This window comes from Mirounga leonina, unplaced genomic scaffold (assembly GCF_011800145.1).
Source record: "Mirounga leonina isolate KUSES-001 unplaced genomic scaffold, KU_Mleo_1.0 Mir_94, whole genome shotgun sequence".
Classification (NCBI taxonomy): Eukaryota; Metazoa; Chordata; class Mammalia; order Carnivora; family Phocidae; genus Mirounga; species Mirounga leonina.
The window spans coordinates 4,914,148-4,932,697 of record NW_023270855.1 but is presented as its reverse complement, the minus strand read 5'-3'; the positions used below and the strand labels follow the sequence as shown (position 1 = coordinate 4,932,697).

The following is an 18,550-nucleotide window of genomic DNA, read 5'->3' as shown; positions in this document are numbered from 1 at the left end:
TTGTAGCTCAACAGCCACAGAGGTTGTTATCAAGCGACAGGCCTGGCCATTCCCTGGTGCTCCAGAATGTGGCTGTAAAGCATCAGAAATGTTACATTGTACTCTGTCTTGTGCACAGTGGAGAAAATGCTACACTGGGGTCACAACCCTGGTTCCCTCCTGAGCCTCTGCCTCCAGCCTGCTGGGAGATGGAGCCAAGGAAACTCCCCTTCTGGATCTCAGTCTTCTCATGCATTAGATAAGGCAGTCAAACAGTTATTTCCAGGATAAGAAATTCCCAGGGTTAGGATGTTTCAGATGGGGACACAGGTAATTCAGTTTCGGCAAAATTCCATTCAAAATCCCTCAAATAATGCAGGAAGGGTTGTGGTTGGTAAGGGTTAAGCTCTCAGCTCTCTGGAAAGCTCAGCTCTGTAGAATGATCTTCATCCTAAATATTCGGCTCTGTTCTAGCACCCACCCCTCCCTTCCAGTTGTCTTTGAATAATGACCCTAGAAAACTTCACAGAATTTGACAGTCCTGGGGCTGGGCTGGGGGCCAGGTACTTACCAGGAACAGGTGCCGGGGGCGTCTGCTTTTCCCTGTTACTTTCATCAGTGTCCCCTCCTTGAGAAACTCCTGTGGGGGGAGAGAAGCAGACCTGGGGGGTTAGGCTGAGGCCTGCTGCCATCCTAAGGAAGGGTGGGGAAAAGGCCCTGAGTGGGAAACCTAAGTTACGATGCCTCCCAAAGTGAATTCATGGGTGAATTCCCAGCTTTAGGGAGATGCCCAGGTTTGCCACAACAGCTCTGGAGACAGACAGTAGGCTCTGCTTCGTAGGGGCACCCCACCTTGACTTATTCCAAGCCCCAGACACTGTTCTGGTCTCCAAGTGGTCCAGACAGGGACTCTTTCCCTGGTTTGCTGCCGTGAGGAGACCTTCAGAACGGAGCCTCTGAAGGTCTGCTAAAACAGCTGAAGACCTGTGAACAGTTGCTACAAGCTCCATAATTCTGGAGAATGTTTAAAATAGATGTTTAAAGTTACTTAAGAATAAATAAAATAGATGTTTAATAAATATTTACTAACCTGACGACCCAGGACCAAAACACTGTGTGATTTTACAGAATCTCAGACCAGTGAGATCCCTGCTAATTTTGAGTAAATTATCCTGAGCACAACCTCTCATTTCTTTGTCTCTTGTCCTTCATGGACCATAGCAGGTAACAAACACATTTTTGACTATTTTTGAGCTGAATTTTATGTTTTCCATTTGGAAGCTTAAAAGTGGGTAAATTTGTCTCTTGAAAAATGTTATTTTTAAGACGCTTTGTTGGGGCTCTTGAGAGATGGTTTTCCTGATTTCCCAGCAACGCTGGGCTAAACTAAAAATAACTAAAAATAATCGGCATCTCTTCTTCTCAGAGGTGAAAAGAACCACAGGGGACACTGAACCCAAATGGCACTGTTTCTTTAAAGGTCCTGAAAGTGGAAAACCCCAGGGGAGGCAGCCCATGGGCCTTGTGAGCCCAGCAGAGCCCGCGCCCTGCCCTCCCTCCCTCTGCGGGTAAACAGCACCTGCAGCCAGGCCTGTCTGGGACCAGCCCAGCTGAACAATGGGTCTTATCAGAGCCTCACCCGCCTGCCTACCAGGCCGCCCTCTGTCCCTGCCCATGGCGGCAGTGGCACTCACCCTTCCTGGCTGGAGGAGATCCCCTTGGCCCCGAACGCTGTGCTCAATGTGGACCAACTTCTGCAGGTTTTCCTATGGGTGGGAGCAGAGCGAGAGGGAAACGGTCAGGACCCCTTCAAGGGCATTGCTTCTACTTCAGAGGAGGAAAACGGAACCCAGAAGGGCCTTGCCCAAAATCTGACCTCCTGTCAGTGGCGAGACTGGGACCTGAGCTTGGGTCTGCTGGATGCCAGACATGTGGGCTGCCTATACTCAGGCTAGTCCCCCTGGGCCTGGGATCTGACATCGCCATCTTCTGCGTGCCATAGGGAAAGTCACTTGTTCTTGCTGTGCTATCCGATACCCATATACATCTCCAGGCCATGGCTCCTACTCTAAATCTGTGTGCCCCATAAGGTCTGGTGCATCTAGACTTCACTAGCCCAGAGGAGAGAGATGCCCAAGACCAGATTGTCTCTCTGGGCTTACAGCCCAGGGTCGGGCCTCTGAGGGAGAGTAATCGAGAAAATGTTCCACCTGGGGAAGACACAGATCTGTGCTCCTTGAAGAAAAAGAAGTGTGCCTGGAAACTCCTGTTGGCTCTCACTGGGTTACATATAATATGCAGTGACACGCCTCCCTTCCCTCCGTACAGCACCCCATTATGCTAGAAATAACAAGTGCCTCACCCATGGGGTGAACCTTATGCAGGGTCAGGTTCTAAAATCAATTAGCAAGGTGAAAATTGTGTGTAGGGAAATTGTCTTGAAAAGGCTTTTACCGCGTCCATAGTTTTGGACACAAAATCCTGCACATCAGAAATGTGTAAGAGTTGTTCCATTTCCACTCGTGACAGAGAACAGTGCCCCTAGCCTAATAATGAGGCCAAGGTAATCCACAGAGCCCTGACTCCTCTTCCATCTACTAGAGAGCTGAAGTCCCAAGGCAACCCCACCGGACCCGAATCCGGGAGACTGACAGGCGCCTTCACAGCGACGTGAGACACGTGCACTGTTGTAACACCCAGGAGGCAGGGGCGGCCACAGAAAGGAGGATGAGAAGAAAGCAACTGAAATGTTAATGGATTCTGGAAGGTCGGGTGTAGGCTGGTGGGACAGTTTAGAATAACAGAGAGCCCCAGACTCAAGGCACATCTGCAGTCACTTGCAAGCTCTTCTTTTCTAGCAGCTCCCACCAGGTGCTCACAAGGAAGACTAGAGGCAGGGCAGGGGGCCAGAAAGAACCCCCTTGGCGGTGAACGCATGCAGGCTACCACTGGGGGGGCCGGCAAAAAATCCTGCCAACTTCCCCAGGCCCCTCTCTTGTACAAACCCCTCACCCCTGGGAGAGGCCAAGAAATCCCCTCCCAGAGGACAGGCGAAGTGCCACTCACTACTCCTGGGGAAAGGGCAGAAGCAAAAGCTGTCTTCCCCCAGGAGAGGGGAGGTAGCCCCTCGGGCCCAGGATTGTGCACTCATACAAAGCAGAGACCTGTCCAAGACCTGCCACAGCTACAAGGCTGTGTTTGGCTACCATGCAGAGGAGGGGCAGGAAAGAGAGAAAGCCTGGCTTGCAGGCCCTGCTGAAGACTGAGGCTTGTCCCGGAGAGCAGAGACTTGGGAGCGTAGTAGTGCGTAACAGGAAATAGCAGTCTACCTCTGAGAAGGGGCAAGGGCATGGAGAGAGGCCCCTTCTCGGGTGCAGGGATTGCTAAAAGCTGCGGCAGAGGGGGGAGAAGGAAAATGAGAAAAACTCTCTGGCATCTCAGGCCCCACAAACAGTACCAGGTGATAGCAGCGCCCTTCTGGACGAGTGTGAAGTCTGGGGGGCTCTGAGGGTGACATAACAATAACAAAACCCAAACCCAACTCAACTCAACTACTGACTGGACTGACCCAACCCCCACCCCTTACACCCCTTACATGAACGGCATGATCAAAACCAGGCGCTCCCACTTCTGGGGTAGATACTGTTTCCCTCAGTCTCCATAATTCCTCCAACACATAATGCCAGCTTCAATCAAACATTATGAGAAACACAAAAAGCAAGAAAGAACCCCAACTCATTTTCAGGAAATAAAGCTTTCAACAAAACCAGACGGAGAGGTGACACAAATGTTATTGGAACCATCAGACAGGGACTTTAGAGCAACTCTGACTGTTCTAAAAAATTAAATCTGTTCAGAAACGATGGTGGTGGCCAGGGGCTGGGGGGGAGGGGCTTAGCATTTAATGGGGACAGTTTCAGTTGGGGACAGTGAAAAAGTTCTAAAGGTGGATGGTGGTGACGGTCACACAACAATGTCAGCGTACATAATGCTGATGAACTGTGCACTTAAAAATGGTTAAGATGGTCAATTTTATGTTACATATATTGTACCTCAATAAAATTTTTTTTAAAAGTCTATTAAAAAAAAGACAGTGAAATTCGGAGAGACTTACACCTGTCCCCTCACTCTGTTCTGGAGGGAGACAGCTTACTTTCATGCTATAGGGAAGAGGACAGTCAATGGCTAATTTGATCAAAAGCCTCGAAAGCCTGACCTTGCAACCAGATGTGGGATTTTTCTCCTAGGGAATCTGAGGTTTGGTCTGAGTAACTGTAGTTAGAAGCAAGGTGCATCCACTCTCTGATCCAACCTGTGACCAGTCCCTGAAGGAGTTCCCAGTGCTCACAAACCTGGGAGCAACTCTAAACCTCCATGCCTACATTTCATGACATTCCTCATGGCTGGGTAAAGAAAGAAAAAGACAGACCCAAATGTGGGAAAGAGAAAAATGGTCCCTATGGTCATTCATGTGTGTCACGCAAGAGAGGAGCAGGTGCGGCGTGCATGGGCATGTGCACGTGTTTTCATGCAAGAATGTGTGTGAGGTTCCAGGTCTGAACCTGTGAGTGATGTGTGCAAGCATGTCCAGCCTGGTGGCTAAGAAAGGCTCACGTTCAAACCCAGCTCCCACGCTGAGAGCTGAGTGATCCTGGGTGAAGCAACTCGTCTCTCCAGGCCTCAGTTTCCTTGCTTGTGACACTGGGCTGATAACAGTTCCCCTGAGGATTAGAGGAGAACGTTGGGCACGATCCCCTGCTCAACAGAGGCAGCTGTGGTCACCGTGAGTAGGATGCCACATGGGCATCTGCTATAGCTTTTCCTGCAAAGCTGATGAGGATGACTTCTCTCACTTCTAAGACTTTCCCATCCCGTCTTCCACACTGCTCCCATTTATTCCTTGTCCTCCATCAAAATGTGAGGATCACGGCAGAGGAGGGGTTACCTGGGCCTCAGCTCTTAAGAGTCAGACTTCCCAAAGTTTCTCCTATCACCTAACAGTTTTCCGTTAACAGGCTGTTCAACGGATTTATAGTTTGGCTTGGCTGTCAGTACTTTATTCTAGTGAGTTTATTAGTGGCATTTCAGACCAGGTGTCAGGTAGGTATGTGGGTCCCATTTCAGGGTGGTGGGATCTGGCTCTTCCTAGAAATCATATCACCAGCTTAGCTACCTTTGTGGGGAGTTATGGCAATGGTTTGATATGAGCATAAAACCTACATGAATGCTGCCACCTCCAGGAAGTTTTCCCTGGTTCTCACAACCAATAAGTACTGCCCAGATTCTACTGAACATAATGTGGAGACATAGAAAGCTTTGTAAAATGGGGGCACGGCACCATCAGACACATTTTAACAGGATCGCTCTGAATGGAATGGTAGGGTTGGGAGGTGATGAGGCCTGAGGTGTGTAGTGGCCATGGGGAAGGAGAGGCAGAGCCCCAGCCTTGCCCTTTAGCCACTCAAACCACTGAGCTCTGCCCTGGCATTGGGTTTATCTGGACCTGCCTGTCCATGGCCCAGGCAGAGTCCAGTCCAGATCCCAGCAGGCATGCAGTAGGGGCTGATAATCCAGAGCAGACCCAGTGTGGTATCCCCAGGCAGCTGGAGAGACAAGAGCCAGCCTGTGCCAGGCACAGCATCTAGCCCCATGCTTTGAGAAAGCTGGGGGAGGGGGTTGGGGTTCAGTTCCTCCTGCAAGGTGGTGCCACACATGAGCTCACCCACAGGAGGGAAGACATGGCCCTTCCTGACCTAGTTTTCCTTTTTGGAAACAGAGGCATCCCTGGTTAAAGTGAGGTGCAGAGAAGCCAGCCCATCTGATGCTATGTCATGACGGGGTATGGGACGCCAAAGCACCTCTGTCTTTGGCTACGCTGAAGGAAATCTTACTGCATGTACACGATGCTAAAACAACAAAGAGCAAGGAGCTCATGGACCCCAGAGCAGGAGGACAGACAACCTGATGATGACAACATGTCTGATGTACCGATTTTCATACCCAGCTGGCTTCAGCCTCCACACTCAGCACACCATCTCTTCAGACTCTTGCCCTACCTCACCTACCCTGATCCCATCTTCCGGCCATGCTGGGTGGCTCTCTGAACTCGGATGTGACCTACGCTTCTCCACCTCCATGCCTCTGCCCAGGTCAGCTACTCTTCCTGGCACATCTTTCCTCTCTCTGCTTTTGAGGCATGTGTCCTCCCTGTGGGGGCACCTCCATCATCTCTTCTCACAGCCCCAGCTGGGAGGGATGGCTCCCTTCTCTGAACCATGTGGCATTTTCTCTCTCCCTCATGATGCTTATCATGTCCACATGTTTACTCCTCCATGAGCTGTGATCTCCTCATGCTGGGATTCATGTTTTAACTCTGTATCTCCAGTCCCCAACACAAGACTGACATGGAGTAGGTGTCTAATAGATGTGACTCCCCTCTCCTTCTTCTACCTGTGGATGACTTGCTAAAAGGGTGCTCTGTGTATCTGCCACAGCAGAGCTGAGCAAGTACTCAGCATGCATACCACCATCACCCCCACCTCTGCTGGTGGAACACATCACTAACTGATCACCAAACTCTTTCCCCCTGGGCTAGGACTCAGCCTCAGAATCCTTCTCAACACAAAGCTCTAGCCACACCTTAGTGGAGCAGAAAATACGGGACACAAGTAATCAAGGTAGCCACTTGAACAGAGCTGGGATGTGGGATAAAGTTGGTCGTCTTTGACAGAAAACTGGCAAATACTGGATCAGCGTCCAACAGAATCACACTCTGGCAGAACCCGGCGTGTAGTTAGAGCTCACATAATCTTGTGGACAAGTGGTTTTCAAACTTTTGTGAGCAAAACATTTACCTGGGGTGCTTGTTAAAAATGCATATCCCTGGGGTGCCTGGGTGGCTCAGTCGTTAAGCGTCTGCCTTCAGCTCAGATCATGATCCCAGGGTGGGATCGAGCCCCACATCGGGCTCCCTGCTCGGCAGGAAGCCTGCTTTTCCCTCTCCCACTCCCCCCGCTTGTGTTCCTGCTCTCGGTATCTCTCTGTCAAATAAATAAAATCTTAAAAAAAAAAATGCATATCCCTGGACCTGACCCCCAGATATTCTGGCTGAGAAGATGTAAGGTGTGCCTAGGAATTTGTAGCTTACAAGGCACTCCAGGTGCTGATGCAGATGGTCTCAGACCACAGTCGGGACATTACTTACCAGATCTATACAAGTCTATAGCCCCCCCTCAGTATTCTAATGGTGAACCAGAGACCTGGACAGGAACACACAGTGCCTGAGTTCACACAGCAAGTGTCAGGGACAGAACCCAAGGGCCAACAACTCTTTGCCAGGTCCCATAGATGGATGCCTGCAGCACCCCCAGAAGTGGAGCATCACAAGGCAGACGTGGGCAGGCTGGAGGGGGGCCTAGACCCGAACCCCGGAGAAGGAGCCCAGGAAATGGACTTACCCCTTGCTCCATGCTATCATTGGCATGGTCTGTGACTTTGGAGATGAGGGTGAGGGCACCTGTGGGGGGAAAGAGAGAAGATAGCAGGCCTTCTGAGGAGGAGGGCCAGTCCAGGAGCCACCATTCTCACCTCTTTCCTGTCCTCCCCTCTCTCCCACCCACTCCCCAAGATCACCACAGTTGTAGGGGCTTGTGTGCGGGAGGCACCAGGTCTTCCCACAGCTGGGTCAGGTCACGGGCCCAACCCTTGCTTTGCTACTACAGCCTAAGTGTCCTTGCCAGTGGTTTGACCACTCTGTGCCTTAGTGCCCTTGTCTATAAACTGAATATGTTAAAATAGGGACTGCCCTGGTAGGTAGGTCATATGCAGGGACAGTCACATAGAATTGGGAGGAAACAGGGACACTGAGGTGACTTTTTGAGACCTGGCACCACCTCCTAGCACCAAATTCTGATTACTGCCCTCTCCTTTGACTAGATGACAGCCCATCCTGGGGAGCCCTGTGCTTGAGGGGAGGGGGTAATCACCTCAGAAGCCCCAGAGGTTTCCTGCCCACTGCACATCCAGCTGCCAGGGAGGGGGCTATGTCCTGCACCAGGGACAGGGACCAAAAGAGGAACACGTCCCCGTCCTCCGGGTTCATGCTGCACTTACCCTGCGTGTTATCGTACTCAGCTGAGTCCGGACAAAGGTTGTTTAAATAGTCTGCAGGGAGAACAAGAGCCAGGGTCAGTTTGCCCCTGGGAGGCCAGTCCCTCCTGTCCACAGCAGGAGCCCCCCTCTCCGGACTTGGAGGAAAAGTGCCAGAAGAATGGGGTACCTACCCTCTCACCCCCGTTAGCCCGCCACCCCACCACACTAGAACAAAACAGGCCCCCGAACCATCACCAGCATCATTGCCACAACTGCTAGTCATTCACTCGTTCAACAAGTATCTATCGAGTGCTTGCTGTGTGCCTGGCACTGTGCTATACCTTCAGGATTCACAGACAAGGTGAATCCTGCCTCTGAGAAGCACACTGTCTACTGGGGGAACAGATGTGACCAGCATCACAGCGGAGTGTGATGTATTACACCTTTAACACATTTATACCCACAAGCTCTAGCTCTCTCTCCAGCTACCTCTCCATGTCACTCATTCATTCTAGCAATGCTGGCACTCTTACTATTGCTTGAACATGCCAAGCCTGTTAATACCCCCGGGCCTTTGCACTCACTACTCCCTCCACCTGGTACTCTCTTCTTCCAGATCTTCATAGGGTTCATGTCCTCACTTGGCTGAGATCTCTATGCAGTGCTACCTCCTCAGAGAGATCCTTCCCCGTGCTGTATCTAACTCAGAGCCCTATTACCTCCATCCCCTTAACCTGCTTTATTTTCTTCAGAGCTCTTAATCACTGACGTATTTTTATTTCCTTGTTAGTTTGTTAAAGTATAAACTCCACAGTGTTACAGAGTTTTGGCTGTTTAATTCACTGCTATATTTCTAGCATCTAGCACAGGGCCTTGTACACAGGAGATACTCAATAAACATTTGTTGAATTAGATGAACAAATTCTCTGTCCCTTGGCCCTAATATACTTTCCTTGTGGCCCTGGTCACTATCTGGAATTACATGCCTATCTCTACGTGTGGGTGTCTGTCTCCTTTACTGGAACAGCAGTTCCCCACGCCTGGTGTCTTTGTCCATTTGGGAGGCAGCTGGGTAAATGAGTCTGGAGCTCAGGACAGAGGTGTAGTATTTCTGGCAGGTGGAGGTAGGGGAGGGGATGACTTTCCCAGGGGAGAGTTTGTCAAATGGGAAGGAAGGAGAGAGGACCTAGGACTGAGCCCCAAGAAACACTGACATTTATGGAAGAGTGGATGAAGGGAGGTTGTCAATACAGATGGAGAAGGGTAGCAGAGAAGTCTGAGGGAGACAGGGGGAGAGCGTGTATCACAGAAACCTCAGAATGAGAGGGTTGAGAAGCAGAAAGTGGTCAGTGGCTAAGCCACAGAGATGGCCAGAGCAGGTCCAAGGTGAAAAATGTCCAATGATTTGGCCACAAGGAGGACGTGGTGATAAGAACAGCATTAGGGAAATGAGATACCCACTGAGGAAATGCAGAACAGGGGAAGGTGGGAGTTTCTGTGTGTTAGGATGGGAGAGGCTGAAGGAAGACACAGAAGGTGGCCGCCGAAGTGAGGTTTCCAAGGTGGCAGCAGGGGGTTCCAAGCTCAGCTGGAGGGAAGGTGGTAACAGAGTCTAGCATGTCTGGAGGAGCAGGTGCCAGGAACTGAGAGCCATCCTCCCCCTACCCACTGCCGCCATGGTGGGAGGGGAGGTTGTCCTAACACAGCTTGCCACCAGCACTGGTGCACCCCTCCTCAGGGGCCTTCCCTCCCCGCATCACCTCAGTGCACGTTGACCTGTGGGGCCCACCTGTGAGGAGCACTTGGTACTGGAAGAGGCGCTGAACCACCCGCAGCAGCCGGTGCTTCACATTCTGGCCACCTCCTTGCTGACTCTGCTGCTCCCAAGAGACAGAGAGGACAAAACTCCATCAGAGACCCCTGTCTCAAGGCACCAGGCTCATGGCATCCCTCATATACTGTCCCATCCACACCTCTTCCTGGCCATGCCAAGCTTCTCCCCATCTCTAAAATCAGGATCCCCTCCTTCAGGAAGGCCTCCCAGATTAGCATCACCCTGCTGTGACAGTTCCTTCCTTCAGGCTCGCAGTCAGTGCATCTACCAGTCCCTGCTTTTCATTAATGTTAGTAAAAGAAAAAAAAAAACAACCATTTTTCTGTCTAGTAACTGGATACCCAGTTTGTTGATCCATTTGTTGGTCACTCCATTGGCTGGGGTCCCAGCTTGCTTTGTGCTTTTCTCCTGCGACAGGAGAATGGTCACTAAAACCCTCACCATGGTGGGGGCTCATAGAGTTGTCATCAATCACCCATCAGGGAATGTTCTCGGTTCTAGGTCTTCCCTCCTGCTGGGTCACCCTCTCCTTCCCCAGCCAGGTCTTGCCCTCTGACCCCCATCCTCAGACCTACCAAGAAGCCCCACTGATTCGCAGTAAGCCCTTCCATGTGCACCCCGCCCCTGGATCCTTAGAGCAGGTTCCAGAGGACCAAGGGACCCACCTCAAACTCGCGGACAGCAGCGGCCAGCCGGGGAGAATGCAGGCAGTTCTCACTGAGCAGACTCAGATACCTGTCGAACTGCAGGATGTGAGCGGCATGATGGTCAAACTCTTGTTCCCGGGCCAGGAAGACGTCAGCCACCTTCTGCTGGCCCTCCCTGCAGCCGGGGAGGGGGATGGGACAGCGAGAACTCAGCCTTGTGACCAGCACAGTGTTCACTGGTGAGCGCTGGAGTCACATTACTGGGTGGCAACCCCAGCTTGACCCTCCCGCGCTCGTTTTACTTTGGGCAAATGACCTAATACCTGTGTCTCGGCTTCTGCGCTGGTCAAATGGAGACACCGTTTCACATGCTGGGACTTTAAGCACCCCCACACCCCAGTGTAATGGAAGTAGGGGCAGGAGTCCATAGACAGCTCACCAGTGCAACAGCCTCTCCCCCAGCTCCTCCAGGATCCCCTGGTGCAGGTCTCGGATGGCTGGGAGTTCACTCAGGCCACGCCTCAGCTCCTCCCTGGCCAACGTGTCCTTGCCCTCCTGGTCTATTTCATCCAAGGCCCTCATGACAGCTCCGTGGAAATCCTGAAACCCCAAAGGCCTGTTACCCACAGCTGATAGGACTGAGCACAAGTTCACCCTTTGCAGCTCCCCCACGGCTTTGAAGCCCTGACCTACACACAGATAGCACAGGACCTTAGGTCAGCATTTCAGACCCCAGTATTCTCACCTGTAAAACAGGGGTGATAACACATACCTGATGATCACAGATAACTGGTGCCCAAAAAGCACCCAACACAACTCCTGTTACAACAGAGGGCGTTAAAGCATGTTCATTCCTGAACTTGGGTCATGCTCTTCTTCCGAATATTTGGGTAATTCCCTCTCTGAAGAAATATAGGGTGCTCTAACCATTATCTGTCTTTGAAAAGGTTCATGCACTGTGTTGTTTTAAAATGAAGTCTAAAGAAATCATAGGCAACCCCTCCATGGTGTATTAAGCAGTCACTGAAAATGATGCAGATGGTGACTATGTACAAATATTCATGTCCTAGAGCTAGGAATCAAGAAGGTATACAAAGTTGTCTTTCTATCCTAACACAATCCCATAACACAGGAAAAAAGGAAAAAGCTAAAAGGAAATAGATTGAAATGTAAACAGTGGTTGTGTCAGGGGTCTAAGATTGGAATGATTTTTTTTCTTCTTTGTTTTCTAAAATATCTGTATTGTGATTAATTACTTTAAAAATTCCACTAAATTTAATGAATGCTAAAATTAAAACAAATGCAAAACCTTTTTTTAACAAAAAAAATTTTATCTTCAAATATACCTGCTCTTGCATGAGCCACAGGTCTGTAGTTTTAAATATATGGGATATACTGAAACCACCTCAAACTGTGGAGTGGTGCACATCAGGAAAAACATCAGCATCAGAGGTCATGTGGTCCAGCCCAAATCAAGAAAGTCAAATCACCTTTATAACATTTAGGAAAGATGATCTCACACTGCCTTGTTTGATTGCCTCCCTGATGGAGAACTCATTACTGACCAAGACAGTTAATTCCACTGCTGAACAGTTTTCATTGCTAGAATGGTCTCTCTACATTGAGACCTGAAAGGGGAAAATGCCTGAGAGGCATTTAGTGACTTCCTCCAGGAAGTCTTTCTGATGTTCTCCCCAAAGGAATCAGGAGAAGGGGAAGGCTAGGGAAAAAAGGCAGGGAGGTAGGACAGGGCCAGAGAGAGAGGGACAAGGGGAGAGAAGAAGAAAAATGAGAAAGCAGAGAGAAAGAGAGAGGGACAAAGAGGAGAGAGCGGGAGGGTAGGAGGGAAGGAGGGACTGAGAAGAGAGCAGGACACAGAAGGTGAGAAGCAGCATACTCTCCTGGGCCCTGTCTTTAAAGAGGCTGCCTGCGCCATCGGACAGAGGACAGCAGATGTGGGGGCTATAAAGGTCTCTGCTTCCTGAACACCTCATCCTGTCCGGAGCTGACCTCCTGCTCCTGCAACCTGCTCTGCCGGGAATTGGGAGGAAGGACAAGGAGAGGGCGGCCCACCCTGGCCTGTGGTCCCAAGGAGGGAGAATGAGCTGGTTCTTCCTGAGGCCAGCCCTCATCAGCCCCAGTCTGGTGCAGTTTGAAGGTCAGGACCCCTCTAGCCCCATCACTGAGGTCAGAAACTTGGGGCTGAGTCTTGAACTAATGAATAGACTCTCTGGCTGAAGGCATGTGTGTCCTTAAGCGGAGGCCACATGCTAGAGCTATAATTAGAAACCAAATCCCATTGTACCTAAGCTATCAGAGCCTTTCCTGAAAGCATGTTTCAGAGGGTGGAGAAAGTGTGAACTACAAGTGAGAGGCAACCAGGGGGAGGTGGTGCTTGATTCTTATTTCTGCCCGCAGCTGGCTCTGGGACACTGGGGTTGTTTTGAACCTGGAGTGGGGGTTTCTCTGCTGACCCAGGGCAGGAGGACCCTCCCACTCTTCCTTATGAGTCCCCATGGTTAGGGCCCAGCCTCCAGCCCTGCAGGGTCTTCTCAGCCCTGGCATCTCAGAGAAAGAAAGAAAACATCCTGATGAGGACAGTAACCCCTCTCGTTTGGGCAGCTGGTAGACAGAGGACTTTCAATACACTGTCATCGGCTCTGTGCCAGGTTCAAGCTCAGATACACCAGAAGAGTAGCTGATGACTGTGGACAAACTGTCACCTATCTGAGCCTCCATTTCCTCATCCATAAAATGGGGATAGCAGTACCACTAAGTACAGCATGAGGCTGCTGAGAGGCTCATCCTGATGTTTAAAACTGCTTTGTAAACTGTAAAGTGCTATCCCCACGGCAGTTGTGATCATATTTTAGTTATGACCTCTTCAGAACAGGGTCACATCTGTTTTGTTTCCTGCTATGTTTCTAAAGTCCAACAGAGCATGTGACACAGAGAAGTTTTATAGTACTTGCTGACTACTGACTGATTGAAAGACCTTTATTTAATGGAAAAGGAGAGTGAGCCATAGGGGAGCCAAGATCATAATTCGGTCACCCTGCCACCCAGACCACCACAAAAAGGGGAAGAGGGCTAAGGCGAGGGAGAGAAGGAAGGACAAGCAAAGACAAGACTGATGGCTGCATGTGCATCGCACCCCAGGGAACTGAAATATTAACTGCTCTGCAAGCTAGTTTCTCATCCGTAATTAATTCTCACTAAATTGACTCAGTCCCAATGGGCAGGATGGCCATCACCAGCATGACTCATTTCAAAAACTGGAGCATAATTGGATTCATCACAAACATCCATTCTTAAAACTCATGCATTGGCTGGAAGCGCCAAGTGCCAGCCGCACCATCCATCACTCATCTCAATAGTCCTGGCCATCACTGCACCCAGGGTCTCTCAGACAGAGGAAGGAGGTAGGAGATAGGAGATACCGGCCCTTATCCCCTTATTCATTCACCAAATATTCTGAGTGCCTGCTCTGCACCAAGCCCTGAGGAGAGAGTGAAAGCAGGAAATGCTATTCTGCCCTCAAAGAGTTTGCAATCTGGAGAAAATGAGGAGTACAACCACAGTTTCAACACAGAGGTTGATGGGGGAAAGTGCTGTGATGGGGAAAAACACAGGAGCCACAGCTGGCCATAAGGGGGAGAGCTGGCTCGGCTCTGGGAAACCATGCCAGGAAGGCAACACCTCCACTGAGATAAGAGGGGAGTGTGTCATGCAGAGGGCACAGCATGTGCAAAGGTCCTGAGGTGAAGGAGGAACTAAGTTGAGTGTGTCTTGGGTGCAGTATGTGTGTACACCTTGCAGGATTAGAATACAATGGCGCTGGAGAATCAGACAGAGAACCCATTCCATAGAGCCCTGCAGGCTTTTAAAGGCACTTGGGTTTCATCGTAGGGTGACAGGGAACCACTGGATCAAATATCTATCTTAGAAAATTTACTTTGTTGGGAGAACAAAGTGGTGGTGGCCAGAAGGAGAGCAAGAGCAGTACGAAGGCCGTTCTAGTCATCCAGGAGCAGGGCCCAGACCCAGTGGTGGCCATGGGGATGGGATGGAGATGGGGGATGGACTAGAGATAATAAGGAAGAAGAACCAAATGGCCCCCATGCCTGCAGGGTCCAGTCAAAACCCCTCTGGGCACCAGAGACCTTCCTCACCTAGTCCACCTTCTCACCATGCTCACTTCCCAGCTCTCTGTGGAGCTCCTGTTCCAGCCTTAGAGCCTCTAGGCCCCAAGCCAAGGCCTAGAGAACACACATGAGTCCTTGTCTACCTGGAGAGTTGCCTATGTGTGACCTTGGGCAAGTTACTTCATCTCTATGGACCTCAATTTCCCCCTCTGCTAAATGGGGATACAAATACCTTCTTCACAGAGTCTGTGCACACTGCCTTCTGTTATGTTTTAGGATGACTGGTTTTTGTGCCTTCCTTCTCCCCTAGACTGAGTTTTACTTATCTCTGTATCCCCAGCACCCAGCCCCGGGGAAGGTGAGCAACACATGACAACAGCCAACATGTACCGAACACTCCCGCAATCTGAGCTCAACACTACACTTTCCCATCTAGTCCTCAGAACAACCCTCTCACTTTGGCATTATTATTACTTTCATTTTGCCGATAAAATAATCAGGCCCAGAGGGATGGAGTAAATTGCCCAAAGCCGTCAAGATGGCAAGATTCGAGCCAAAGTCAGCCTGACTCCAAAGTCCCAGCTCTTTCCATTGCTCCATGCCAATTCCACATTTACAGATGGGCTCAGACAGGGGAGTGACTTCCTCAGGTGAAGGAGGAGGACTAGACCCCAGTTCTCCACAGTGCTGCCCAGGGCTCCTACCCAACCTCAGAGACCCTGGGGCAGCCTGGTGGAGAGGCCTGAGTGTGAGGACTGCCTCTCTGCCTCTGGAATGCGAACAAGTTTCCTAGAGTTCTCAGGGTTCTCAGAACCCTGTCCTGGACTTGTGGGTGGTAGAAGTGGGGAGCTCACATGCAGGGCCTAGTCCCTTGGCCCCTTTTTCCTTTTCCAAACCCACTACTGAGTTTTCTGGGCAGCATAGCATCTCCATTCTCTGGGCTAAACAGTTGGTGGGTAGCCAGAATGTCAAACCACTAATGTTGCTGCCAAAAGTCAAGTGGACTCACTGGGATCCCATCTGGCCAAACACACACCAACCTCAACCATGACCCACCTGTGTCACCAACATGCACTGGCAGGCCGTGAGCTGTCCAGTAGACATAGGTTCACCTGGCCTGATCAGTCACTGGAGGGTACTTTGGAACCCTGAAAACAATTCTGTGGGGGGGCACACAAAGACTTCTTCTTTTTTTTCTTTTTTTAAGAGAGGGAAAGAGAAGAAAGGGGGAGGGGCAGAGGGGGAGGAAGAGAGAGAATCTTAAGCAGGTTCCACGCCCAGCTCAGAGACCAATGCGGGGCTCGATCTCACGACCATGAGATCATGACCTAAGCTGAAATCAAGAGTTGGATGCTTAAACGACTGAGCCACCTAGGCACCCCTAGGCTTCTTAAGCTGTATACAAAAAGTATGAGCCATACAGAAAAAGAAATATATTGCCTTCATGTTAACAGATGAATATGGAAAAAGGGAATTTGGTTGTTCTATGTACTACTGCTATTCCTATCACTTTTCTGTAAAATTGAATTTATTTTTAAATAGAAGTTTAGGGGCACCTGGGGGCACAGTCAGTTGAGGGACCGACTCTTAAGTCATGATCTCAGGGTGGTGAGATTGAGCCCCGCACTGGGCTCCATACTCCACACTCAGCATGGGGTCTGCTTAAGATTCTCTCTCCTTCTCCCTTTGCCCCTCCCACTTGTGCTTGTTCTCTCTCTCTAAAATAAATAAATAAATCTTTAAAATAGATAGATAGAAGTTTAAAATCATTGAAAAAGTAAGATGAAAAATAAAAGGCTTAGGAATATATTCAACAAAAGCATACAACCTGTACTCTGAAAACAACAAAACATCACTGAAAGAAATTAAAGAAGGGGCACCTGGGTGGCTCAGACAGTTAAGCATCTGACTCTTGATACTGGCTCAGGTCATGATCTCAGGGTTGTGAGATCGATCCCTGCATAGGGCTCCACACTGGGTGTGGAGTCCATTTAAGATTCTCTCTCCCTCTGCCCCTACCCCCTCTCTAAAAAAAAAAAGAAATTAAAGAAGACCTATGTAAATGGAAAGATCTCTCATATTCACAACTTAATATTGTTAAGAGGGCAATATTCCCCAAGGTGATATACAGATTCATCTCAACCCCCATCAAAATCCCAGTTGCCTTTTTATTAGAGAAACTGACAGGCTGATTCTAAAATTCACATGGAGATGCAAGGGACCCAGAATAGTCAAAACTATCTTGAAAAAGGGAAACAAAGTTGGAAGACTCACACTTCCTGATTTCAAAACTTACTAGAGGGCTACAGGAATCAAGACTGTATGGCATTAGGGTGCCTGGGTAGCTCAGTCAGTTAAGTGTCTGGCTCTTGGTTTCAGCTCAGGTCAGGATCTCATGGATTGTGAGACTGAGCCCCATGTTGGGCTCCCTGCTCAGTGGGGAGTCTGCTTGAAGATTCTCTCCCTCTGCCCCTCCCCCTGCTCTCTCTCTCTCTCGATAAATCTTAAAAAAAAAAAAGACTGTGTGGTATTGGCATAAGACAGAGAGAAAGATCTATGGAATAGAACTAAGAACCCAGAAATAAATGTTCATGGTCAAGTGATTTTTAACAAGGGTGCCAAGAAAATTCAGTGGGGAAAAAAAGCCTTTTCAACAAATGGTGCTGAGATATTTGGATATGGGAGTAAACCTTTATGATCTGGGACTAGAAAAGCTTTCTCAGATATGACACCAAAAGCACAAGCAACAAAAGAAAACGAATTAGATTACATCAAAATTAAAAACTTTTGTGCTTCAAGGGATAATCTCAAGAGAGTGAAAAGACAACCCACAGAATGAGAGGAAATATTTGCAAATCACAGATCTGATAAGGGACTGGTACACAGAATTACAATGAAAAGATAACCCATTAAAAAATGGGCAATGGATTTGAAGACATTTCTCCAAAGAAAACATACAAATGATCAAGAAGCACATGAAAAGATGCCTGACATCATTAGTCATTAGGGAAATGCAAAATCAAAACCACAATGAGATCCCACTTTGTACCCACCAGGATGGCTATAATAAAAAAGATAATAACAAGTCCTGCAAGGAGGTGGGAGAAATTGGAACACTCACACACTACTGGTGGGTATCTAAAATGGTGCAAACAGCTGGTGGTTCCTCAAAAGGTTAAAAAGTTACCGTATGATCCAGCAGTTGCACTCCTAGGTATATTCCCAAGAGAATGGAAAACATGTTCATACAAGAATTTGTCCATGAATGCTCATAGAAGCATTTTCCGAACAGTCAAAAAGTGGAAGGCACTCAAATGTCCATCAACTGATGAATGGATAAACAAAATGTGGTCTATCCACACAATGGAATGTTAGCCATGAAAAGGGATGAAGTACGGACACATACTATAACATAGATGAACCTTAAATACATTATACTAGGTGAAAGACATCAATGACAAAAGAGTACAATTTATGTGAAATGTCAAGAACAGGAAAATCTAGAGAGACAGAACTAGACAGCTGGGTGCCTAGGGCTGAGATGGGGTGATGGGGAGTGACAGCTTAGGGGGTTGTGGTTTTTTTGGGGGGTGATGAGAATGTGCCAAAATTGATTGTCATGATGATAACACAACTCTGAACATACTAAAAACCATTACATTTTATACTTTAAATGGCTGAATTGTATGGTATGAGATTTATATCTCAACTAAGCTGTTCAAAAAATGGAATAGGGAAGACACAGATTGGGAGAATATTCACAATATGCATATCTGAAAATAGATTTGTATCCAGAACATCTAAGGAATTCCTACAGATCGGTAAGAAAAAGACAGACAACCCAATTAAAAAAT

The 18,550-nt window shown here is 49.0% G+C and overlaps 1 protein-coding gene across 5 annotated transcripts in view; it reads right to left on the bottom strand.

The window, feature by feature from the left end:
• The window catches only part of FGD5 (FYVE, RhoGEF and PH domain containing 5), a 123,596-nt gene that overhangs the window by 24,706 nt on the left and 80,340 nt on the right, over nucleotides 1–18,550 (bottom strand). For 4 of the 5 annotated variants that reach the window (XR_004677838.1, XM_034997591.1, XM_034997593.1 and 1 more), the window contains exons 6-12: nucleotides 10,991–11,151; nucleotides 10,570–10,726; nucleotides 9,860–9,947; nucleotides 8,092–8,142; nucleotides 7,437–7,495; nucleotides 1,674–1,745; nucleotides 551–619 (exon numbers count right to left, since the gene is read on the bottom strand). Coding sequence is in view for 4 of the 5 variants with exons in the window: in XM_034997591.1 (XP_034853482.1) it covers nucleotides 551–619; nucleotides 1,674–1,745; nucleotides 7,437–7,495; nucleotides 8,092–8,142; nucleotides 9,860–9,947; nucleotides 10,570–10,726; nucleotides 10,991–11,151 (657 nt within the window). In the remaining variant the exon portion in view is untranslated. The remainder of the gene's footprint in view (nucleotides 1–550; nucleotides 620–1,673; nucleotides 1,746–7,436; nucleotides 7,496–8,091; nucleotides 8,143–9,859; nucleotides 9,948–10,569; nucleotides 10,727–10,990; nucleotides 11,152–18,550) is intronic. The other variant, XM_034997592.1, reaches the window with a different exon arrangement.